The 26,955-nt window shown below is 39.4% G+C and overlaps 1 protein-coding gene across 3 annotated transcripts in view; it reads left to right on the top strand.

Moving 5' to 3' along the window:
- The first annotated feature begins 2,396 nt into the window (after positions 1 to 2,396).
- The window catches only part of afg1lb (AFG1 like ATPase b), a 47,763-nt gene continuing 23,204 nt past the window's right edge, over positions 2,397 to 26,955 (top strand). For 2 of the 3 annotated variants that reach the window (XM_047388700.1, XM_047388702.1), the window contains exons 1-7: positions 2,397 to 2,526; positions 2,657 to 2,928; positions 9,298 to 9,361; positions 9,504 to 9,605; positions 9,843 to 9,970; positions 14,956 to 15,055; positions 24,849 to 24,907. In XM_047388700.1, the coding sequence (XP_047244656.1) occupies positions 2,412 to 2,526; positions 2,657 to 2,928; positions 9,298 to 9,361; positions 9,504 to 9,605; positions 9,843 to 9,970; positions 14,956 to 15,055; positions 24,849 to 24,907 (840 nt within the window). In that variant the 5' untranslated portion in view covers positions 2,397 to 2,411. The remainder of the gene's footprint in view (positions 2,527 to 2,656; positions 2,929 to 9,297; positions 9,362 to 9,503; positions 9,606 to 9,842; positions 9,971 to 14,955; positions 15,056 to 24,848; positions 24,908 to 26,955) is intronic. The other variant, XM_047388701.1, reaches the window with a different exon arrangement.

The following is a 26,955-nucleotide window of genomic DNA, read 5'->3' on the forward strand; positions in this document are numbered from 1 at the left end:
GGCCTCTCTCTTCTGGATAAACACGCTATTAAAATCAGGCCCAAAGATGTTATAGCTAAGTTTGAATGTAATGATAAAACTTTGTGCTTTATAATTAATCTAATGCTCCTATTAGGGAAATTTTACACGCATAAAGCAATGTTCTCTGGGTCCCCCCAAACATTTATGTGTTTTTTTGGAAATCCATGCATATGTAAATAATAATAAGTTAATGAATAAAAAGGCAGAATACATACTGCTGCATCTCCAAAATTTACTGTTAATTGACTATGCATAACAAGACCCATAATGTGCCTTAGTTATTGTATAATTTTGATTTGCTGCATTCTCTTTGTACTGTTCGTGTTTGCGATAATGTCAGTAAGTTTTCTGTTTGCTTGTAACGAAGAAGACGAAGATGTTAAATACAGTTGTTTTATATATACAAGCTTGTTTACGACTTGCTAGTGGGAATGCTGGTCTAATTTATCATCGTTATTAGTAGCAAGAACACAGAAATGTCTAATCTGTTTATTTTTTTATGCAACTGCAATAATAAACTTTGTGTGTGAATAATGTAAATGTCTTTGTATGTATGCATGCATTGCACATTTTGTATTTTGAGCTACCTCATTTCAAAGTTTAGGTACCACTCACTACACCGATGGACTGATGCATGTCATTTGAGAATAATTTTAAATCAAAAACAGTTTTGTACTTTTGTTCATAATTTTAACGTTTCATTTAATTTTGCTCAAACATTTATACATATATATTATACCTTTCCTACTCCATTTTTGTAAGTTAAGGATTTTTTTATTCTTTTTTTTATTTTTTAAACTAATGTATCTTTTATCATTTTTGTATGTTTGTTTGTTTTTTGTGGGGTGGGGGGTGGGGGTTCTGTTTTTAACCCTGTAAAGCACTTTGTGTTGCATAGCTTTGTTTTAAAGGTCCTATACAAATAGGGTTTAATTCACTGATTCATTTATTTATTTCAAATTATTACCTACAAGTAATTTTACATTCTTCTTTACTGTATATGTACTTTATTATCCTTGCACTCGCCTAATGTGGAACCTTTGCCCCAATATCAGCAGAACCTCAATATCCTGCAGCTCTGTGTACTGTTTGTTAGTGCCGCTGTCTGTCAACTAAATGCTATGGCAGATCTTACTACCATTTTGTAATCCTTTCTTTTTCACTTCTGCAGCTGTGCTTCTGTCATAAACCACTCACACTGGTCTTCATCCACTCTACCTCTTTCAAACACCTCTCTTGTGCACTGCCTTGCTTTATATGGGTGACCTAAGGTACTGGAAATCACTGTTTCCTGAGGAAAGGTAGAGTAGGTAAACTGTGTAACGGCTTGCATCTATGCAGTTTTTTACCTGTTGCCTTGTGTTCTCCTCAAACAGCTTTTAAACTAAAAAGGTTTCTTAGACATTGCTAAAAAAAAATTTAAATCAGTTATCATTAATCATTTGTTCTACTGCTGCTTAAACAAAATGTCATGTTTAAAATACGCTATATGACATGTTATATAATTACAATAACTTTTAAAAACGAAAGCATTCCATGTCTTCACAGTTTATCGATGAAGAGAAATTTAAGTTTGATAATGTGGGGAAAATCTGCATTACTGGTTATTATTTCCTGAATTTGCTAACATTGCAAAGTTAAACAAAGATACTGTTGTCTATAAAGTAATTTTGCAAAATGATACTCATAATTTGAAGAGTAAAACATTCAACAGACATCTAATAGCTCAAACCTCAGAATTTTTCTCAAGGAACTATGCCAACAATTTTCTTGACTGGGCTTTTTGAAAACTAACAATGCTATTGAGCTTTATAATTTAATAGAATAATTTAAACATGCTGAAAAACAATAAAGCTCCTGCCGGTCTTTTGTTTGTTCTTCTACTGATTTGTAAGTGGGAGCCCAGATGGGGCCCGCTATTAGTGTTGGGGTGGCAAACCAACATCTGGGGTTAAATATGAATTTCAGGAGTTGCTATGATGGAACTTGAAATTAAGGTCAGATTTAAAAAATGAGGATTTGTTTAAACAACTTAATAGTCTTTAAGTTTATTTTTTTATGCACGTATTTCCCAAACATCTAATTATTTGATCTTAGAAAAAGCTTTTTTAGTCTCCTAGAACATGTTATGTCCATGTGACCCTGGTATCACTTGAGGGTGGGGCCAGGAGTAAGTGACAGACATTCAAAAGGCATTATGAGGGACAAAAACAAGAAAGGACATTAATCTAAATAAATATGTTACAACACATAAAACCAATGTCTTTATTAGTTTTTTTTATATATATATATATTGGTGGTTTTAACTGTTTTTTTTTAAATTATTTATTGACTGTGTTACCACGTATAGTGTTTTGCGTTTCAATAAAGTTGCAGCGTTTTGAAGCGTCATGGCGTCCTACACAGCTTCTGCAGCCGTCAGGTCCTCTGTAATGTTTTTGTTAACAAAACGAGCTCAGACTGTTAAGAAAATCTGCATTCTGTCACGGAGTTGCACCGCAGAAAGTGAGTCTTGTTGTTCTCAGTTTCTAAAAGATTAAGTAACAATGCCTGTAGTTGCTGTCTGTATTTTCCCACCCACCTAAAACATTGCATAGTGATTAATGCATCACGTTTATCACGATGTACTTGGAAGGTTCTAGCTGTTGGAGCTCATCCCGTTCATCCTCCTCGGACTCTCCTGCTGCAGATATTTGTGGCTCCGGTGACATTGTGGTTCAGTTTGAGCGGCTTGTGCAAAGTGGCTCCCTGACGCGAGACACTCAGCAGAGATATGTTCTCCAGCGGCTGGCTCTACTGCAGCAAAGCCTGAAGAACTACACTGACAGCCTGTACCTGAACCCAACACAGCAGTCTAAAGATCACAGCAGGCAGCCTCAGAAAGATGGTGCTACAACAGTCCAAACGGTAATTAATTAATATATTGCTGTGATGTGTCCAGTTTACAGCTGGGCAATACTTAATGATTTTGTAGTATGAGATAAATTTATCTTCTGCATTATTATAACAGTGTGTTTTACAGAAGTAGGAATCCGTACCTAACTAGCCGGCTGCTAAAGCTCATCACTAAAGAAAGTTTTCTGCAAAATTACCAGAAAGACAGCAATTTTACAGGGCATGGATCAGGTCCTTGTTTAGATTGCAAAAATATATTTGTTGTAGGCTCCATTAACCAGTTTGTTTTGAAACACTATTTATTTTAGTATGAAATGATTTGGCCCTCAGTAGTAAAATCTAATTGACAGGGCAAATAGAAGCACACAGTGGCACATAATAAGCAGTTATTAAAATAATAGTACAGACTTCCATAAAGACTTTTAACACTTATACTAAGTGTTATCTAGTCTACTGTTTTGCAAAACAGGGAAGTTACACTTTTGAATGCTATATTTTTTCTAAATGAGGGCTGAATTATCCCATACTTGCCCTCATTAACCAAGTCAAAATATTTTCACATTATAAATATTCATATTTATTCTTCTTAACTAGAAAGAACCCTGTGCCTTTGAAAAATGTTGCCTCGGTATCGAAAATGTTCAGGTGTCAAGTGTTTTTCTTAGTATCAGTACCGATTAAAATTTAAAAGTTTAAAGACAACCCCTCAACTGTTAGTTAAAACACACCTTATCAAGTCATAACTGAATACTAATATGAAATAATTAAAGAAATAATAAGTTATTTTTGATTTAGTGAGACAAAAATCTTTAAATAAAATAAATTGCAAATATCTCTTCAAGTCCCTTGTCTGCAGGTTTTCTCTTCATTCAGATGCTATTGATGAAATAGTATCATCACAGCAAGATGCATAAGAAGTCAGTGTAACTTTTTCATTTCCAGTGTGTTGCCTCCACCACTTACCATTTAGTTTCCATAGTAACCAACTGTCGTACTGGTTGATTGGTGGAGGTAGTCGCCAGCACTTTCATAACTTCTTCAGGATTCAGCTAGGACATGCACCACAGCATCAGGATATCTCCCAGCAGATCCGTTGCTTTGTCATTTGAAAGGAAGATTGTTGGGTGTCAGGCAGACCAGTTCAGTTGTGTTGCTATGAAGATGATCATAAACAAAAACACAGCAGTCCATTTCTTGTGTGCCTTTGATGCTGTTAATAATCGATCCTGTCATCCAGGAGACAAACATTACCAGTCTCGAACTTGGGTAGATTATGGAGTCAGTCACAGGACCGATAGAGAAATATGTAAGATGTATAACCATCCTAACACGTTCACACTTCAGTGCAATTTGGAATGCCAGATGCATCTTTTTAATGGTGGGAGTTCACAAAGGAAACCCATGAAAGATTTACAAACTTTGTGCCATCAAATAAATCATGCATATAAGAAAGATTTGCACTTCCAAGCAACAGAATACATGAGTGCACCTCTATTTTTTTTGTTAGAATTTGAAGTTAATCAATCATTTGTTAAATTTTAAATGGAGGTACTCTAAAATCGACCTTAATTTATTTCTTAATTACTTACACATATAATTTTACATATATCATGTATAAACCAACTGAAAAACAAATAAATATATTAAACTGAAACAATTAAAAAGATATGACAACCTGATTGTATAACTGTGTACACCCTTAAACTCTTTAGACTTGTTAGGACTTTTTTTAACAGCAGCATATAACTTGCAGGAACAGCCCCAATTCCAGTGAAGTTAGGCATTGTGTAAAGCGTGAATAAAAACACAATGCAGTCATTTGCAAATCCTGTTCAACCTATATGCAATTGAAAACAATACAAAGAAAAGATATTTAATGTTCAAACTGATCACATTTGTTTTTTTGGTTTTTTGTTTTGGAATTATTCACTCATTTGAATTTGATACTTCCAAAACAGCTGGGACAGGGGTATGTTTGCCATTGTGTAACATCACCTTTCTTTTTAACAACACTCAATAAGCATTTGGGACCTGAGGACACTAATTGTTTAAGCTTTGTAGGAGGAATACTTTCCCATCCTTCAGATCAGGTGTTGTATTTTGCACTTCATAATGCACCAAACATTTAAGTCCATTCTATTACCTGCACTCTGTTATTACAAAGTTATGCTGCTGTGACACATGCAGAAAGTGGCTTGGCATTGTCTTGCTGAAAAAGGCAGAGACATTGCTTGGATGGCTCCAAATGTTGCTCCAAACCCTGTAAGTACCTTTCAGCATTAATGGTGCCTTCACAAATGTGCAAGTTACCCATGCCATGGGCAGCAACACAACCCCACACCATCACAGATGCTGGCTTTTGAACTTTGCGCTGATAACAAACCGGAAAGTCCTTTTCCTCTTTGGCCCGGAGGACAAGATGTCTACAATTCCCAAAAACAATTTGAAAAGTGGACTCATCAGACCACAGCACACTCATCTTAGATTGGTTCGGGCCCGGAGAAGCCCGCGGTGTTTCTGGGTGTTGTTGATATATGGCTTTCTCTTTGCATTGTAGAGTTTTAACTTGCACTTGTAGTGATGAACTGTGTTAACTGACAATGGTTTCAAGGTGTTCCAGAGGTCACATGTTAATTTCAGTTACAGAATGATGTTCGTTTTTAATGGTGTGCCTCCATAGGGATCAAAGGTCACGGGCATCCAATGTTGATTTTCAGCCTTGCTGCTTATGTGCAGAGATTTCTTCATATTCTCTGAATCTTTTGATGATATGGACTGTAGATGAAATCCCTAAATTCTTGGCAAATGTACATTGAGAAAAGTTGTTCTTAAACTTTTGTACGATTTGATCATGCAGCTGTTCAGATAGTGGTGAACCTCGTGTCATCATTGCTTGTGAACAACCGAGCCTTTCAGAGATGCTCCTTTTATACCCAATCATGACACTCACCTGTTTCCAATTAACTTGTTTACCTGTGGAGTGTTCCAAACAGGCGTTGTTTGAACATTCCTCAATTTTTGCAGTCATTTGTTGCCCCTGTCCCAGCTTTTTTGGAGGGTTAGGGTGAGCAAGCATCAAATTCAAAAGGAGTGAATATTGTATATCCATTTTGTTATGACTGACATAGCTAAGTGTAAAGTAGACTGTCAACATGTCTAAAATGTGACTCCTATGGAGTTTTGTCTAGTGTTAACAATGCTGCCAAATTAGCCTACAAATCAATTTCAGCCTAGTGGTCTCCATTCATTATGATCAACTGTCAGGCGCTCTGGCAACTGCCTGTAACACATCGCTCAACTCACTGTGCCATGCTTTATGTCCACAAGTCCTGTTGTGGCCTACAAGCTACTTGGGAAATTGGACCATTCAATCTAGGTCCTTTTAACTGGGAGCTTAGCTTTTTCTGTCAGTGAAGGTATCCATGTACGGCTTCATACAAAGAGGGTGCACAGTTTTAGAATGTGTTTTTTATTGGTTTATTTACCCTGTTTCTTGTTGTTTTTTTCCCCTGAGGTGCATTGTTTCCAGAGCATCCTTTGGTCATTTGGTGATCTTAAATTCAGTTAGCAGAACTTCATCATAAGACCATAATGTTCTAAAAGTTAAGGAATCTGCAGTCGAATGCACTGTATTGCAGTTGCATCACTGATGGTGGGTTCAGGTCAAAGGGAGGGTAGGGGTCTGGGAAGTTTATTGTGTGTGTGAGGTATGAACGGCATAATGCAGGGGGCTGTTGTTGTTTTTAGGTCAGAGGAGCTGACTGTCTCCTATTTGGTGCTGGGAGTCTCTTTTTTTGTATGTTTTTGTTGGTGGGCTGGCACAGACACACCGGGTTAGGCAGAGATTTTGGAAGGCAGCAGGGCAGGCCTCCTGCTGTGCCTGTCCCGGCACCCCTCTTGCTCTCTCTCCGTCCCCACGCAGTAATGAGGGGATCCCTATTGTTAGCGCCATTCTTGTCTTTTTTGCTTTTGATTTGGGCTTCTGACAAATGCTTTGGTTAGGCTATCAACACCAGCACAGACCATACTGCCCATCCACCCTTCTTTTTTTGCACCTTATTTCTTGCTCTGTCTGTCACACACACACACATTCTCACTGACTGGAGTACTTACGCAATTATTTCAGTTTAAATCAGGTCATACCACAGTTTTTCGGTGTCCGTTCTCTGTGAGAGTGCCACTATTGTCCCCACTAACTGACCGAGTCTGTGAGAAGAGTACAGTTGACTTAATATTGACCCAATGTGGCGTGGTTTTGCGGATGGTTGACTGACAATGGGCTATTGTTTAGTTTGAGCCGCTTTCTTTAAGTTGGACATGCAGCATAGAGTCCACTGCAGGAAAGTTAAACCCACCTTGGACTCCTACAATCTCCCCTTGATAACTCTAATGTTGGATGCAAAATCTTTGGCTTCAAACAAATCGAGTAATTTAAAAGCCAAAAAGGGCTTTGTCCTGCATGTGAACTTCTCACTTATGTGCCTGTCTGTGTCGTCCACCCAAAGACTAGACTGGGCCACAGAGCTCAGCTGGACAAAGTCGCTGAGGGAGAACCTTGTACTTCTCCACTCTGCCGTGGCAGAATGGCTACCAGCCACCACTGACAATTACCAGAGGGCAGCTTGTGAAGTCAGGGAGAAGTCACATGCTGTTATGCCAGAGCAAACGGTAACAGCCTGTTGCTCTTCCAGTTTTTCGTGACCAGCTTAGGAAAAGGTATATAGGGAAAATGGGGGTTTAGCAATCGCAAGAGGAGGGAAGAAGCAACAAGTTTGGGCTTTTAATTTAGGTTTCCATCTGCAATTGCTGGCATTTATCAAAGTCAAGTGCTCCTTATGCAGTGGGAACCAAGTGCACGTGGACTCTAAGTACCATCCTCATGAAATGGTTGCTAAATTAAATATTAAGAGGACAATTATTTCCATTTAGTGGGAGATTTAAGCAATTTGTCATTGTACGGCCACAGAGACAGAGAAATCCCAACCGCGGCATTCCTAAAGCCTATAATTTAGCCATCTACAGATTTATATAAGCCTAAAGTAATAAAAAATAAAAATAATAAACCGATTGCAGATACATTTGCACGCATCATTCCGCTTTGTGATGGTTAGCTTTCCTCTATATTCTCAGCCCGGTCACACAGAAGATGTTTTTTTTTTAGCAAAGACCTTTTTGAAAATAAGAAGCAGGCAGCACAATGACTTCCAGCAGCACCTCAATGCTACATTACCGTATCACAATTAGCGGGCTGCGCACACAAGTCTACTCCATCTCGTACGGAGCCTCATCCAGATCCCTCCGTTTTGTCCGACAAATCCCCCCATTGTTCCTCTGATGATGCTTTTCTTTCGTGGGAACCCTGGCTTGTCTTGTTGATTAGATCCCCTTTGTCTTCGTCTCCTGCAGTAGGCCAGTCTGGATCATATAAAACCTAACACTGTAGTGCTGACTTTATACCTTGGCATACCTTGTTTATAAAATGATGCTTTAATTATATTTGGTAATAAATATTAAGGAGTTTGTTACTGTTTGGGGGAGAGTGAGATGGCAGGTTAGGCAAAAAATGCAGCAGAAAAATGTAGCTGATGCTAAATAATAGAACAATAATAATAGAATAATTGATTTACACTAATGATATATTTTACTGTTTGTAAATTTTAGTATTTTAATGTTTTTTTTACATAAACATAAGTAAACTATAGAACAAACATCAAAATTTAATAGTAGTTTTCAAGTTCCTGTGGAAAATATTTAACATAAGCAAAGAAAACGTCAAGTTGCCTTGTTGTCACCTGACTGGCAGTGCGCAGAAACACGTGGAGGAGGGGGAAAAGCAGAACTACTCACCATGGTATTTGCTCTGGTATCTCATTCAAAGAATTGTAATCAGTGCAACGCTATGATGAAACATTTCAGAGGTTTTGAAGAAAGAACTTAAGACGTATCTTAATAACAGTACATACTGTTTTGCTGCATTGAATGATCAGGAAAAAAATCAGAAATTTTTTCCAATTAAGAGAATATTGACTGATGCATCTAGAATTAATTCTGATTTTTTTGTTATTGCATAAATGAGTTATTTTTTCCAAGCTGCGTAATATTAGGATAATAGCAGAATGTTTGCAGTTTCCAGGAGCTGGTCTCTTTGAACACTTTTAGAGAGTTCACGTAATAGGAATAAGTAAATCTCATTGTAGCTGCTTTAAAAGCTTGTGTTTACTTCTATTGTATGTTTTTATGTTTGAAGCTGTGTTGGTGCTGCAGTCTTGGCCAGAACCCTCTTATCAAAGAGATTTTAAATCTTACAGAGTGTTCTCCGGTTAAAAAAAAGAGAAAATAAATGTATAACTTAAATTGTTCTTGTTTTTAACCCCCAAAAAGGAAACCCATTCACAAGCCTCACCACCACCACCGCCTAAAGGTCTCTATATATATGGAGATGTTGGTAAGAAGCTGCATCTGTATTACGTCTTTATTTGTAAAAGAAAAATTTTTTTGTTGCTTTTTCACTTTATATCTGAAAAAGTCTGGTATTAGGACTAACTCATTATATTCTCCTACTTTCTCCAATTTTGTGAACCCTTCAGGCACAGGGAAGACTATGCTGATGGATCTGTTTTACTCCCATGTGGAAAACAGTCGCAAAAAGAGGATCCACTTCAACAGCTTCATGTTGGATATACATAAAAGTAGGCAGCATCTTCCCTTTCCTCATTACATTTTGACTTTCTTATTATTATTTTTTCATTCTTTAACTCATCGTGCATTGGGGAGCCTATATTTATCCCTCTGTTTGTCCCTGCGCTAATTGTCTGCCATTATCCATCCAGGTGAAATTACAGCTGTATTCAAGCACCGTCAGTAGTTTCGGATGTCGATGCAGGTGCGCTTTTAAGATTTTCCTGACATTTGTGTTCTGCTTAAAGGGATCCACCACAGGAAACAAAGCCTGCCGAAACGAAGGCTAGGGAAAATGTTCACCTATGACCCCATATCCCCGGTTGCCATGGAGATCAGCAGTGAGATCTGCCTGTTGTGTTTTGATGAGTTTCAGGTGAGCAAGTGCATTACAAACAATGTTTTAAAGTGTTTATTGAGAGAGAGTGTGTTTGTTCTAAAAGGCTGCTTAAGCAGTTAACCAACCAATAACAATTTTAAAGATTAATGTCTTACATTAATACATCAATATAAATAGTTGTGATATGAGTGAATAGACTGTATTAGTATTATTATACAAGCTGTACAGTGCCTTAAAAAGTATTACTACCACTAAAACATTTGTCTCATAACCACAAACTTCAGTGTGTTTTATTGAGATTTTATCTAGAAGACCAACACAAATTAGCATTTTAGTGGAAGGAATGTGTAATGGAAAATGTGTGAAAGGAGTGGCATATATTAATATTCTGCCCTCTTCACCCTGACACCCTTAAACGGATTCTGGTGTGGCCAATTACCTTCAGAAGTCACCTTGTAGGTAATGGTATCCACCCGTGGGTAATTCAATCTATGTATAAATCCAGGTGTGTTGTGAATGCCTCAGACGTTTGTTAGAGAACAATAGTGAACAAACAGCATCATGGAAACCAAGGAACACAGAAGGCTGGTCAGGAATAAAGTTGAAAGGTTTTAATGCAGGGTTAGTTTATAAAACAATATGCCAAGCTTTGGGCATATCATAGAGCACTGTTTAATCCATCATCTGAAAATGTAGAGAGTATGGTACAACTACAAACCTACCAAGACATATCCGTCCACTTAAACTGACAGGCTAAGGAAGGTGAGTACCCAATCAGAGAAGCACCCAGAGGGCCATAGTGACACTAGAGGATCTGCTGAAATTAACAGGTGGGACAATGTGTCAATGTGTGGTGCACTCCACAAAAGAAAGGCCGTGTTGAAAAAGGAAGTCTTATTTGTACTTTAGAACAAGTCATCAAGGGAACACAGCAACATCCAGAAGCAGGTGCTCTAGTCAAATGAGACCAGAATTGAACTTTTTGACTTACATGCAAAACACTATATGTGGCAGAAAACTAACACTGCAAGTCGCACTGAATACAACATCAATAGTGACACATTTTGGTGGCAGCATTTTGTTGTTGGGAAGCTCTCTTCAGCAGGGGTAGGGAAATAGGTCAGACCTGAATGCAAGATAGATGGAGCTAAATGGAGGGCAATCTGGGACGCAAATCTGTTAGAGGTTGCATAGCCTTGAGACTGGGGCAGAGGTTCAGCTTCCAGCAGGCAAACAACTCTAAACATATAGCCACAGCCTCAATAGAAATGTTTGGATCAAAGCATGTGTTAAACAGGCCTAGTCAAATTCTAGACTTAAATCGTGGCAGCTGAATACAAATGCGTGCCATGCTTTTCAGATTTTCATTTGAAAAACAAATTGAAAACTATGGACCCTTTCCTTCCTCTTCACAATGATGCCTTGCTTTACAATGAAATGCATTGAACTTTGTGGCTGCAACATGACAAAATGTAAGTAGATTATTTTGAACTGTTGTCAGCGCATTTTTAGCCCAGTGTGATAACTTCATTTTTATGGGTTTATTTAACTATATGTTTCCTCTCTGTATAAGCAACTTTGTGATTGATCTGAACAAAAAAGACAGAACTGTGGACACCTAGTGGCTGCCCTTGAGCATAGCAGAAATTGGACACTGCAGATGACAGTTTTTTTTTTTTACATGTATCTTCAAACATTTTAATCTTTCAGAAACTGGTGCAGAAATTTTCATTATTCTGGTGTCAGAAGAGAAAGCCTCAACTGAAGCTCTTTCTTTTCTTTGTAAGATTGGTCAGTCATTCTGCTGCAGCAAAGTAGGACACATATTTCAGTGTTTTTCATCAGCCAAGCCAAACACAAATCCTGCTCCACTCAGTGATATCATTACAGTTAGTATGAGGGGAGGTCAAAGGTCCCACAAGGTGTGGTTGCTCCCTCTAATAACTCTTTATGCATCTGCAAGGATCAAGATGGCTCCTTTTCATGCACTTTGTAAGCCACTGCGCTGTTTGTGCACTCTCATTGATTTGTTTTGTTCGCCTTCGCCTGGCTTTGCGGTTTTCGCTTCGTCAACTGTTGCTACCAGTGAATGGAGGGGAAACAAGCAGAGATGCATTGTTTGAGATGCATAAACAAGAGATTGGAAAAGTGTGTGTGTGTGGGTCCGGGGGCCCGTACCAATCAGCATCCTCCTCCACTCAGCCATGCAAATGAGTCTTTGGGTATCAGTTGCGCTCTCCTGCTTCCTTAAGTGAGTGGAGCTAGAAAGCGACTGGCGGTGGCGGGTCAGATGGATCTTATCCTCTTAAATGCTAATGACATTTCTCCATTCTCTTCATTAGCTCTCTGCCATTATCAGTAATTTGTGCCCCCCCCCCCCCCCCCCCTTCCCCCCCCCCCCCCTTCCCCCCCCCCCCCCCCCCCCCTCTCGGTTTCTCCTAATGAATACTCGCTGTCGAGAGGTCCGAGATGGAAAGATGGGAAGACAGTGAGAGAGCAAGAGGAAGAAGACGCTTGAGCATCATTGTCTTAGGGGCTCTGTCACAGTGCAGCCTCCATCGGTGAAATTACTCATAGGTTGTGTACATAAAGAGGTGTAACATCAAAAGAGGCTTCATTTGGCACCCATGTGCCTAGCTGCAAACTGAAACACACTTGAGTAATTGGCTGCTCATTTAAATTTCGCCAACAACTAACAGAGATTGCACCATTATTTTTGTGCTCCACAAGTGCCACATCGGTCCCCCTCCACCTTCCTCATTCTGTGGGGATCCATTCTTTTTCCCCTTTCTCTTCCTACTCACCCAGCAATCAATATTGCCGCTCATACCGTGCCCATGTGGAGGGCACATGAATAAACAAATCCATGCGGTATAAAAGGTCATTTTTAAATGATTCTTTTGAAATGAAAATAAAATCCTGTGGTCGCAGCAAACGCAGGGGCCCCTTTAGAGAGACACAGAGCCTTGGCTTTCTGTTGATTCTCATTACGCTCACTCTCAATCACTGGCCCGCGTGCGCCCGCTCTAATTTGATGCCCTTAGCCACCTCTTCTGAGCAAAATCAAGGCTTTAACACAAATGTTAATCAAGTATTGGCAAGGGCAGTGGAGCTAATATGCAAAAGCCGAAGACTCTTCACAGTATGAAAGGAGGCATATGCTGTGGGTATTGCAATCAGAAGTGCCAGTTATTTACAGGAAAAGTAGGTAAGAGGAGAGGGCGGTGTAACAGACACCTGCTTGCTTATGTAGCAGGCCAGGATCTGGATTCAGCAATGTGACTAGCAGGAGTCTCTGCAGAGCAACATGGACTAGGTGTGTGAAAAGACCCCACAATCATTCTGAAAAAGGTTAAAGTCTAAAAAAAAGCTACACCTGGTGAGGGGGAGTTCTGTTTTTAATTAAGATGACCAATGTTCTACCAAGACATGGCCGCCTCCTAAAATGATTAGCCGGACAAGGAGAGCATTAATCAGAGAATCAGCCAGGAGGCCCACAGTCTGGAGGAGCTTCCGAGATTTAAAGCTCAGGTGGAAGAATCTTTAGACAGTACACTCATTTGTTATACACTCCACAAGTGTGGGAATAAAAAAGCCAAAGAAGTCTTGTTTAAAGTGTGCCACACCTGCGAGGCTAAGCCAACAAGCCCTGACCTGTTTAGGGGCTGGATAGACACAATCAAAAGTTATGAGCTACATGCAAATGCTAAATGTTACGGAAAACTAACACTGTGCATTGCCCTAGTCTCACAATCCATGCTAGTAAACATGGTGGCGGCTGAACCATATTGTGGAGATGCTTTTCTTTTGCAGAGAAAGAGAAGCTGGTCAGAGTTTATGGGAAGATGTACTGAGATAAATGTAGGGTGCAGAAAATACAGTGCGTGCATGGAACTAATGTGAATGTCGGAGGACTCATTTGGGGGTGACACAATAAACAAAATGAGCAGCGGACAGACCCTGAGAGTCTTCTGTCTGTAAAATGAAGAAATTTAATCACAGGGGCAAAAAGAAAAATAGACAACATGTCAGGTACAACCTGAACAAAGACCTGACATGACTGAGGAGATTTAATATTTTTTGCCAAATAACTGCACTTTGTCTTTTTTTCTTTATTGTTTTTGTAAGTGAAAATGTAGCATTTAAATCAATTTTAATCACTACTGGCACAAGGCAGGTCTGACTTAATTAATTTTAGTCCATTCTGAACTCTCCTTATCAGTCAGTCATCATGTTTAATCAGATGAGTTTAATATACGCTGTTTTGACTACTGGCCATTGTACAGTGTCATGATGTCTCCCTTTATGGATGTTCAAAAGAGTAACATAGGTGGAAGAGGGAGGGATGGGAGAATAAGAACAAAAGTGAGAGCACTGGATTACTAATATAAAGGTCAGACCTCTTCATTTAACAGCCAGCGACTCATAAATGTCCTTGCGTCAGTGTTTTTCATCGACCTTTGTTCATTGAGGATTCATGGAAATGATGTAGATGAAAAAGGCAACAGACGGTTGAATTGGGTTTATGTATTGTAACTTTGTGTGTCCTTGTGTGTGTATCTCGCCCAGCACCCAAACACACATGCCTTTTATGAGCCCCCCCCCCTTTGATAGAGACTTTGTTTGCAATTATGACCCCCACTCTGACTGATATTGCTCTGTTTTCATGCTTCTTTTCTTCTCATGTTTTTGCTCTTGCATCCTGTCGCTCTCCTATCTGCTCACTTGATCAATTCCGATCTGCTGCCTTGCCTTAGCTGTTTGTCCTCTGCAGAAAACTGTTCTGTGACCATTTTGCAGTCAGTTCAAGTGGGTTAGGTGTGTGTATGTGCATGCAAGTCTAAACGGCCTTGATCAGATAAAAAGGACTGAATGAGCACCTGAGAAAGACTAATAAACATGAAGTGTTGACGGCTTGATTTGACCTCAGACACATGCAAACACACACATGAATGTGTGTGTGGCATGAAAAGGCAGACTGTACTGAACACTGCTCTCCTCCTCTGCTTCTCTTCTCTCAGGTGAACGATGTCGCTGATGCCATGATCCTGAAGCAGCTGTTTGAGACGCTGTTCAAAACTGGAGTGGTGGTGGTGGCCACTTCTAACAGATCCCCTAACGGTATAAGAAAGTACATTTTATATGAACTTTTAGCTGTTTCTTATAAACTGTGATTGATTTATAGACTCAGTTTTTAAATATGATACTAAACTGGAAAGCTCCACAAACAGGACAGGTTTTTGTGGGTTGTACCATGTATGCACAATGCCAAGCAAAGCGCTTTAAAGAAGAAAAAAAAAACACATCTAAAAAGAAAAGTAACGATGCACCAAGCAATCAAATAATAACTTACGGACTCCCATTGTTTTGATCCATAAATCCATCAACTAACAGAATGCTCTTTGATGCAGTTTGTTTTTAGTATAACAGAAATCCCATAAGGTAATACTACTGCGTATCTGCCTTCTAGATGAAGCTTGCATGGTGTAGAAAGATATACGGCTTTATGTAAATAACACTCCAGCTTCACCTCACCATATAATCTCCAGGTAAACCTGGCTGATAGAGATTTCTTGGACATGTCTTTTTAAATTAATCTTTTTTTGTATCTATAAAAACAATTAAGACATTTAGAGACTGTATACAGAGATTCAAACTTCCATCCCAAGATGTAAATAAGTGAGTCAGTAAAAGTTTATTTATATAGCATGTTTTTCACAAACGGATGTCACAAAGTGCTTCACATAAAGGGTGACCCAACAAAATACACAGCAATCTACAATACATAAAACAAAACATACAATCATAAATGCGTATCATAAAAGCTAAAGCCAAACTAAAAGTCCACATAGGCAGTGAGTGTCACAGTCTTGGTGCCACAGCTTGCAAAGATCTGTCTGCTCAAGTTTCGAAGCAGGTGTGAGGGACCACTAAAAGGTTTTGATTCAATGACCTAAGACTATGGGAAGTGGTACATATTTTAATCATGACAAAGCCTTTTTAAATGAAACCTAGATCTGATTGGCAGCCAGTGTAGCGACTTTAAAACAATGGATATATGAATTCTGTTTCAGTGAGTCAGTAGTCTCTTGGTAGAGTTTTGGACAATCTTAAGACAAGCTAGTCCCTTTTTATTGAAACAAGTAAACAGATGATTCCAGTAGTCCAGTAGTGTCGAGACAGAACCACGAATTATCATCTTAAGATCATTTCTTGACCCCAATGGTATACGTTTTTAGATATTCCTCAAATGAAAAAAGGTGATTTTATGATCTGTTTTAAATTATGCTTCATTGATAAAGCCTCATCAAAAATAAAACCCACATTTTTGAGGCTATGCTTCTACGAGAGTCTTAAATCACCCAGTTTCAGTTGAATGGCAGCGATGGCATGGTCCGGTGCAACAATCAAAGTTTCAGTTTTGCCTGGGTTTAGCTGTAAGTAGTTGTTTTTCAACCACTGCTTAATGTTTGTTAAGCAGTTAATCAAATAGGACAGTTTGTCAGTGTCTGAGTGTTTGAGTTTGTGTTTTTGTTTATTTACCTGGTCTGGTTCTTTGTTTCCTTCTGCCTGTTACCACACCTGTTCCTAGTTTTCCCTGATTGTGTGGTCTCATTGATCATTGGTTCTCCCTGCTGTGCTGTCTGTATTGAAGCTCCTTTGTTTTCATTGGCTGGTTCCTTATGTTGCATCCCTGTGTGTATAAACCCTGTCATGGTATCCTGGTCGTGTCAGTCCTGCCTTGTCTGGTTGGAGTATGCTAAAGCGAATCTGTGACAGCTTGGCAAAAAGTACCTTACTCTATCATGACGAAGATGCACAATGTGAATGTTGCACCCTTTATTCCAATACATATGCAGTATAGTGAATTGGGACACCTGGAAAAAATAAAAACAATGTATACCATATATTTTATAGCAGTTACACGAAACCCCTTAATTTTTTCACCGCTGGTCCAATTTAAAAAGGATTTCCATTTGCTCCAGCCTACATGGCAAGATAAGTAACTGTGTGACAGCAGCTTTAGGAACTTCTTTGGTACATAAACAGGATAATCATGCAATCTTTTTATTTTTGTTGGTTTCAAAATAATCCTTTCAAGAAACTGGTAGTACATTCTTTTCTTTAAGGTCAGTATTTGTCGCATTTAATTGTTAAACTGATAGAAAATTAGCAAGCACATTTGTAAGTATCCTCCAGAACTTAACTTAAGCCAAACCCTGTGTTGGCTGGTCAAACAATTTACATTTTTGGCGACAAAGACAGATTAACAAAAAAAAACTTGTCTAAGTAAAAAACTCTGTGTTTATATACAGTATGTATATTTGTGGACTGGATATTAAGAGATTATCAAAAATGATGACATAAACATCCTTTATGCACGTGCCCAGGTATTCTGTGCTATAACCCATAGTCAGGCAGTTTTTTATTTTTTTTGTTCCTTTGTATTGACTTTGCTTCCATCAAACTTCAAAAGTAAGCTGTCAAAGTTAATAGCTGAGAGGAAATGGTAAACTGTGTCACAGAAAACGTGAGCTACAGTTTCATACTTTGATCTTGAGCCTAGCATTGCTTTAGCCAACATCAGGGTCATTTGTTGATTAAGCAAATGTGTTTTACTGTGTTTTTGCTGGAACCTAACAGACCAGAGGAAAAATAGCCTTTTAAATAAATAACCAGAGGAGTGTTATTGGGTCCTGTGTAAACAGGTCTCAGATGACTTGAGTGGTTTTCTTGATAAGCAACTGTGTGGCGTATTTTAGATCCATGACTATTCTGTGTCTTATGGGCCAATAACAAAAGGAAATCTATCATTTTAAGAAACAGGTGTGGTTTCATATGATCCGTTTTCCTCAGGTTAGTCATTTTAGAAAAGCTGCATTTGTCTCTTTCATTGTTTTTATTCACACCTCTAAAATACGTAATACTTTAATCTAACTCCCTAAAAACAAGATCATGCTCTGTTTTTCAGTCCTGTTTTGACTTTACGATGAGAAAAACTTGTTGTGTAATTGACCTCTCTCTAACTAGCCTTCGGCTCAGCTACACTGAGAGAATTACTATTAAATCTTTTTCTTCAAACTAGTTCAGACTGCTTTCAACTACAGGTAAAAAAGATATTGCTGGTAACAACTCTTCATTAGTCCACTTCAGAAAATTACAATCTCTTTAACTGCCTATGCTACTAAAATAGATGTTTGCAGCAAATATATTCCTTAATATAAATATAGCGGACCCTTATAATACATGATGGTGAATGGCCAAGCTAAGACACATACCATTTTTATCCATTTTATTGCAATCATTCAGAATAACATACTGTTTTTCTGTGGTCTATGTCCCTCTAATATGACAACTAAACCTTATTCCATGCAAGCAGACCTGACTCTATGGCTTTACAGTAGTACCAAGTATCCTTGATGCATTCAAGCCTAAACATTCTTTAATAATAATACATTTTATGTGAAGACGCTTTTCTCGGGCACTCAAGGACACCGTACAATAATACACAATAAAAGAAGCAACAATAAAAATAAACAAAACAATTAAAATAGACAGAGCAATAGCCATCAGATGGAAAAGGCAGTCATAAACAGATGTGTTCTGAGTTGTGATTTGAAATGGGGGAGTGAATCAATGTTTCTGAGTCAGGATGGTAATGAATCACAGAGACGGGGAATAGAGTAACTGAATGCTCTGCTCCCCATGGTGGATCTTTGAAAGTTTCCACACCTGCAGTCACCCACTTATAGGTGATCTAGCAAACGATAATTTTATTTGATCATCCATTCTTTTTTCCAACATTTTTAAACAGTGGTAATGTTTGATTCCTATGTCTAGAACCTAACATTTGTATTTTCTGTCAAGTTTATGCTCTGACTGACTTTTCATGTTGAGAGTCTGACTGTATTGTGACTTTCTTGTCACCTCTCATAGATCCCAATGCAGATGTCCCTTTAGTCACAATTTCTATTGAGACACCAGCCATCTGAGTAGTGACTGAGTCTGTGCCATCTGGGCCTGTAAACACAAAAGGCACTCAGATCTTTTCTTCCTACCATTTTAAAACAAAACCAGCATCGGCTGGCTATGTTTAGTATTTTTTATCCGTGCCACAGACCGTCATTGGGAGTTAATTGCTGAATTGTGCCATGCTTTGCACCTGTGTTGATGCATTGTGTTTTTCCACTAATTTATTCAGGTCATATATTTAATTTGTCACCTGTCTTTACGATCCACCATTTAAATTAATATTATAGCAGTTCAAATAATGGCCCAAAAAATAGTTTGTACTTGTATTGAACCTCTCCCAGGTCTGCACCTTTCTGAGATATTATCTTCAAAATTAACATGTACTATATATGTCAGTTTATATAGTTTCAGTCATTTAGACATATGCCTAAAGCTTTGTTCAGATTTGTAGAAAAAATATGAATATTGCATATATTACAAATGAATATTGCAATTCTGATATTTTGTGCAGCCCTACTTTCTCTGCATTTCCCTGAATATATTTGTTTCCTGGTCAGCAGGAACACATTCAGGCTCCTGGTTATAACCAACATATTTTATCCGATATTAAATTCTACGCCAGAAATATAAAAGTCACCAAACTCTTGATTCTTTTCATAAAAATGTCTAGAATGCTTTTGCCAATCAGTTTGCAAACATTTTTTATCTTTTACTTGCATCAATACCGCTCTCGGTTTTACATTAATACAATCTTTTGAGTTTTAGCCATACATCTGCTGTTTGCACAAAGTCCTTGCTTTTCTGGTAAGTTAATTTAGTTTTTCTGTGGAATATTTTATTTCTTCCTTGTTTGACAAAGTCCCAGGCTTTTTAAAAAATTTGGGAGTTTTTTTCCTAATATACTCATTGCTATCCAGTTAGATTAATTTAAAAAACACCAATTCACAGCAAGTCATTGCAAGTTCATTTATAAGACAGACAGGTCCAATTTATATCCAATTATAAGAAATCTAATTCAGTTCAATTTCTGTTTAAATCAATCTGGGTCATTCCCAAACAATCCAAATATCTAGTTGGATTCAGGTCCAATTAGTCCAGTTTAGTTCAAATTGTAATAAAACACAGTCAGATTTAGTTAATCAATTAGGAATTTCAAGTCGGGAAATGTTTTTCCTATGTGGGAAAGCTCAGCTGGTTCTATTGAGTTACTGAACTTGAAACAGTCCCCTCATTCTCAGCTTGCATGTGTGACATTGGAGAAGAACCAGGCTTATTGTGTGAAGCCATCTGACACGAATGGCTGGGGACTGAGAGGATGCGGACACAATTCAGAAAACAACACAGAAGCACTGAGTTAGAAGTACTTGCATGGGGTAAAAAACTGATACTATATACAATTTTTGGCAGCAGTAGCCCAAAAAAGCAAAGGTACACAACAATAATGGCAGCAATGACTCAGTCAGTGACTGAGTCCAGCAAAAAGATACAGTTAAACACTGAAGCACCGAGTCAGGAGTACTTTCGAAGAGAAAGAAGAACAAAGAGTACATATAACTAATAGCAGCCACAGCTCCATTACTGCTTGGGAGATACAAAAACAAGTCTTGTGAAACAGAATCCCTACCGAGCACTGTTGCATGTTGCAGTTGCATAGATTGGAGAAGCAATGAATGAAAGCTTTTGCCTCACAGATATTTCATAATTAATGTTTTTAAGCTGGTGATTAAATTGTTTCAGGTCTGGGACGCGGTGCTAGTGGTGTAGGGTGCGACCATGTGCAGAGGCTACAGGTCCTTCTCAAAATATTAGCATATTGTGATAAAGTTCATTATTTTCCATAATGTCATGATGAAAATTTAACATTCATATATTTTAGATTCATTGCACACTAACTGAAATATTTCAGGTCTTTTATTGTCTTAATACGGATGATGTTGGCATACAGCTCATGAAAACCCAAAATTCCTATCTCACAAAATTAGCATATCATTAAAAGGGTCTCTAAACGAGCTATGAACCTAATCATCTGAATCAACGAGTTAACTCTAAACACCTGCAAAAGATTCCTGAGGCCTTTAAAACTCCCATCCTGGTTTATCACTCAAAACCCCAATCATGGGTAAGACTGCCGACCTGACTGCTGTCCAGAAGGCCACTATTGACACCCTCAAGCAAGAGGGTTAGACACAGAAATAACTTTCTGAACGAATAGGCTGTTCCCAGAGTGCTGTATCAAGGCACCTTAGTGGGAAGTCTGTGGGAAGGAAAACGTGTGGCAGAAAACGCTGCACAACGAGAAGAGGTGACCGGACCCTGAGGAAGATTGTGGAGAAGGGCCGATTCCAGACCTTGGGGGACCTGCGGAAGCAGTGGACTGAGTCTGGAGTAGAAACATCCAGAGCCACCGTGCACAGGCGTGTGCAGGAAATGGGTTACAGGTGCCGCATTCCCCAGGTCAAGCCACTTTTGAACCAGAAACAGCGGCAGAAGCGCCTGACCTGGACTACAGAGAAGCAGCACTGGACTGTTGCTCAGTGGTCCAAAGTACTTTTTTCGGATGAAAGCAAATTCTGCATGTCATTCGGAAATCAAGGTGCCAGAGTCTGGAGGAAGACTGGGGAGAAGGAAATGCCAAAATGCCAGAAGTCCAGTGTCAAGTACCCACAGTCAGTGATGGTCTGGGGTGCCGTTTCAGCTGCTGGTGTTGGTCCACTGTGTTTTATCAAGGGCAGGGTCAATGCAGCTAGCTATCAGGAGATTTTGGAGCACTTCATGCTTCCATCTGCTGAAAAGCTTTATGGAGATGAAGATTTCATTTTTCAGCACAACCTGGCACCTGCTCACAGTGCCAAAACCACTGGTAAATGGTTTACTGACCATGGTATCACTGTGCTCAATTGGCCTGCCAACTCTCCGGACCTGAACCCCATAGAGAATCTGTGGGATATTGTGAAGAGAACGTTGAGAGACTCAAGACCCAACACTCTGGATGAGCTAAAGGCCGATATCGAAGCATCCTGGGCCTCCATAAGACCTCAGCAGTGCCACAGGCTGATTGCCTCCATGCCACGCCGCATTGAAGCAGTTATTTCTGCAAAAGGATTCCCGACCAAGTATTGAGTGCATAACTGTACATGATTATTTGAAGGTTGACGTTTTTTGTATTAAAAACACTTTTCTTTTATTGGTCGGATGAAATATGCTAATTTTGTGAGATAGGAATTTTGGGTTTTCATGAGCTGTATGCCAAAATCATCCGTATTAAGACAATAAAATACCTGAAATATTTCAGTTAGTGTGCAATTAATCTAAAATATATGAATGTTACATTTTCATCATGACATTATGGAAAATAATGAACTTTATCACAACATGCTAATATTTTGAGAAGGACCTGTATAGTCCTCGATGTCCTGTCCCGGTTCAAATCCCGGACCTGGTGACCTTTGTCGAATGTCTCCCCCCTCTTTCCTGTCTACCTACTTTGAAAAATAAAGGCCTCTACTGCAAAAAAAAAAAAAAAAAAAAATTGTTTCTGTTCTATTTTTAATCAAAAATGTCCACTGAACAACTTGAGCCATGCTTACTGTCAACATGAGGAAGGTTTCTGCTAGTTATACTGATTATACTTTTGTTTGTTTCTTTATTTACATTTAAAAGTATTAAATAATTTCACCAACAAGAATCTGTTATTATTACATGACCAAACCAACTGCTCCTTTTTTAAAGCAATTAACCACATGTCTAGGGGAGGGACAGCTGATGCACCTCGAAGCCTCGCTGTCTTTTAACAGCCTTTGAAGTTGCATTTACAGCCAGTTCCAGGAAGAATTAGCAAAACGGTGATCAAGGTGGAGATAAATGCATGATGTACTGTCTGACGCCTCTCTTTCTTTGGGAAGATGTTGATGTCTCAGAGCCCCTAAGTGAAGTGGGTGGCAGCAAGATGGGTCTCAGATACAAAGGCGCACATCTCTGATATTTTCCAGCTATAAAGAACAAAGCGCCAAAGCAGGCAAACTTGAGAGAGCGCCTACTTAGTATTAATTACAAGGTTAATGGAGCACTAAAAGCCGAGAGAAACAACTGGGCTTGAAAGGCATACATTTTCAATCTTTATTGATGTGAAGATGCAGGTATCAAAAAGCCCCTGGAAGTGTTCAGGAGGGGAATTTAGTTTTTAGAGTTTTCTTTTGTCTTTGGTTTGATGAAGTTCAGTGGGATACAAGAGTTGGGTGGATAAATTATATCTTCGTTTGCTATCATTACCATTGCTAATGAAAGCAATCTGTTCAAAATATTGTTTGCACAAGGAGATTTATTTAATAGATTCAACTGTTGCATCTATTAAAAGTTGACAGCCAAATATTATTTTGTTTGAGCCAGAAAACCTAGAAGTATGAAACATAAATAACAAATCGGCCTGTTCTGTGTTTTTCAAAGCAGATATATCCTGTTAAAACACACTCTTATGGCAAAAAAAGCCTCGAGTCATGGCCTTTGAAACATAAAGGACTTCCATGTATGGATGATGACGTTCTGCCTGAAATGGCATCGACTTGATGCCTGTCACTCTCCATGGTTGGACATCTAAAAACCAAAACCACCTTTCTACCAGGAACATGCCAAATTGATATGGACTTGCTTATTATTGGCAAAGAAAAAGGATATAGTGAGCAAATAGGCTACAAAGATCATTTATGCAGCAAATGTATGTAAGCTCTAAGAAATTTCTTTTCACCTCACAAAAAAACTCTTTGTTTCAAACACTTTTCGATCAATTCAAGAAGTGGAATCTTGGATTTAAGGAAAGGAACCAAATATAAGAACACAAAAATTGATGCAAGAGCTACGACTGATAGCTTGAGAAGGGAGACCACCGAGGTGAGCTAGGATGTTGTTTGTGAGCATAAAGTTTCAGTTAAGCAAATGTTTCTTTTTCTTTGGTTTTTACTTTGTATGTGTCCCCTGTCAGTACAAAACAGTTGATGATGTTTGCAGATCACATTAAACTAATAACTGCTTTCCTAGCAGTAGCAGAATCTTTTTTTCTCCATATGTGAGCTTTAATGAAATGTTTTCTATTAGATTACAGATATAAAGAACCCAATGACTCCTTGCATGCTCCAGCTCGCTTTTTAAATCTTACATGCTGAAGGGTTTGATGTTTTATTAAAATAGCACATTAGCTTTCTTGTTGAGGGGCATCAGAAAATCAATACCAACAACAAGCCTCTTAAAAACTCATTAATTAACACATTATACATTGTCTAATTAATCTATACAGCCAAAGTCATTGCTATTGCACAGACAGCAGAGTTGTATTGATCTTTAATTTTTTTTTTTCAAATAACTTTGTCAACAAAGCAAATTAATTGATGCTCAAAATATTGATCTCTATTCTTTTAACCCTAAAATTCATGTCTCATTCACAACATCGATTCATTAGTGCAGGAGTTACAAAGTGAGGTTTATTTATTATGAGATGTTAGGCTGTAGCCCAACATCAGTATTTGTTTGCATTTATTAAGCCTCACTGTGTGCGCCTCACTCTGTGCGTCTTTGTGCCTGTTTGTTGTGCGCATCCCTATCTGTTTTATCTGTCTATCCGGGATGCTACTTCAGATCTAATTTGTTCCAGCCGAGCTAATTGAAACCTCTATTCAGCCAGCCGCTGTGGACATTGTCCACGTTGAAAAGGCGACAGTCCTTTCTCTCGCCACCATTGTTTGGGAATGTAATGAATTTTATGTTGCTGCCGCTGCCGGTGCAGAAATCCATTTTTCTCCCCCCACGGTCACCCCCCATCTCTTTTGTCGCACCTCCCCACCCATCCTTCAGTTCATCAATAGCCAATTTATCTGCCAATCTGTGTTGGGAAAATGACATTATTAGGAGGCTAAACAGCAGCTCTCATGTAAGCCCTTCCCTCCTCTTTCAGATCTGTACAAAAACGGACTTCAGAGAGACACCTTCCTACCTTTCATCGACATGCTAAAGGTAGAGACAAAGTCATCTCTCTCTCTTGTCTTTTAATTTATTCATTTGTTTATCACACACACCTACACACACTTTACACATGTGCCTCTGTTCCTGCTGTGCATGTCCTTCTGCGAGTTTCGGTTTGATGTTCTCTGCTTCCTGGATGCCTTGCACGGCGTCACAAAGCTGTCTTTGATCATGCCAGGGCACACTGAAACACTCACAGAGAGGAGAAGAGAGACAGTGAGAGAGAGAGATGGGACAGGTAATGTGAATGGGTGAACGAGCTGAGTGACTGACTCACACTCTCCTTGCATTTCAAAAGTAGGGGATAAGAGAGAGGACAGAAAGAGGAGAGAGTGAGGCAACTGCGAACCATTTCTATTACAAAAATCTACTTTGCAATTTAAGCAGGTTGCATCATTATCCTGCCTGCATATGAAATGATCATTGATGTGTTTGGAGTGATCATGATCATAAATAATTGCATAATAATTTGTTGACATGCATTTCACAACAGAGGAGGGCAGCATTCTTACACTTTTTATTGGTATTTGGTCTAAATTGTTATTACCAGGGAAGTGAAAAAAGTTTGCCTTTCAGACCAGAGGTGCACCTGTCAGAGCTTTGTGGCCATTTCCGAACTCAGTTTTTTTATATATGAACCTGTCGATTTTACCTGATTTTGATTAGCAAAACATTAGAAGCATTAAAATATTTTTACTGTAGCCTTCCTGCCCTAAGAATTCATTATTTATTTTAGGAACATAGATATCATGCTGTGTCTGAGAGCGGATCCTGTAAATGATTAACAATGTTTACTATTGTTTTACAACAAAACAATATGTAGTTCAAAACATTTCCAAGTCCCGCTCGTTTTAAATGATAGGTTGAGGGCAACTTTGCTATAATCTGTTCAGCCTTCCTATTACCTGCTAGAAGTGTCGTATCCAGCCAGTGTCTGTCTTTTGACTTTGTGTTTTTGTTTATTTTACCCGGTCTGGTCCTTCTGTTTACTGCAGCCTAACTCGCACCTGTTTCTTGTTTCTCCTAACTACCTGGTCTTGTTTTTCTTTGGGTCTCCCTGCATTTTTGTATTTAAGTTCCTTAGTTGCCTTTGTTCCCCGCTGTGTCCTGGATCAGACTTATCTTTGTTCCTGGTCGTACTAATCTTTGTTCCTGGTTGTACTAATCTTTGTTCCTGGTTGTACTAATCTTTGTTCCTGGTTGTACCTGGTCATGCATCCTATGTCCTGGCCTGGTTCTGGTTTCCCTGCCTGGTTCGTGAGTGAGAACAATTAATCTCGGACTTACCATTAGTCATCTGACTCCTGGCGTCTCCTTCTGTGCACTTTGGTCCTACCACAAACCGCAATCTTGACATTAGGACACAGCCAAATGGGCCAAGCAGAAGGAGAGGAGTTGATCACTCTGTGGGAGTATCTCTGGCTTGCTGCGGAAAGCTGCACACGCCAGGCTGAAGTGGCGGAGGAGCAGCGAGTGGCGAGGGAGCAGCGATCGCCATTCTGGGTTCAAGGCTCGCGATTCCCCTTCCAGGAGGCGGCCAGCAGCTTCTTTGCTACGCCGCAGACAGCGTCACCGGAGGAGCTTGGGGACTCCTTCTTCCAGTTCCAGGGGGGTTCGAGGACGAACCACCTCCCCTGCCTTTTCAAGATGGGTTCGAGGACGAACCACCTCTCCCTCCGGTCCCGGAGGGGTTCGAGGATGAGCCGCCTCCACTCCTGGTTCCTGTCCCAGAGGGGTTCAAGGACGGGCCGCTTCCACTCCCTGTTCCTGTCCGTGAGGGGTGCGAGGACGCTCTTCCTCAATCTGCTGTGTCTCAGCGGCTCCACCGCAGATGTCCAGGGCACAGCTTGCCAGGGTCCCAGCGGTTTCTGCACCATTCGCCAGGGGTCCACCGTGGTTCCGGGTCTCACAAGCTCCACCGCCGGCTTCCTTGTGACCGACCTCTTGATTGGCTGCTCCGAGAGTCCTCTACACACTGACGTTGGCCTCCTGTCAGGCATGGTCAGGGGTGCTTCTGGTCTCGCCGTCGTCCTGCTGGG

This window comes from Girardinichthys multiradiatus, chromosome 15, assembly GCF_021462225.1.
Source record: "Girardinichthys multiradiatus isolate DD_20200921_A chromosome 15, DD_fGirMul_XY1, whole genome shotgun sequence".
Lineage (NCBI taxonomy): Eukaryota > Metazoa > Chordata > Actinopteri > Cyprinodontiformes > Goodeidae > Girardinichthys > Girardinichthys multiradiatus.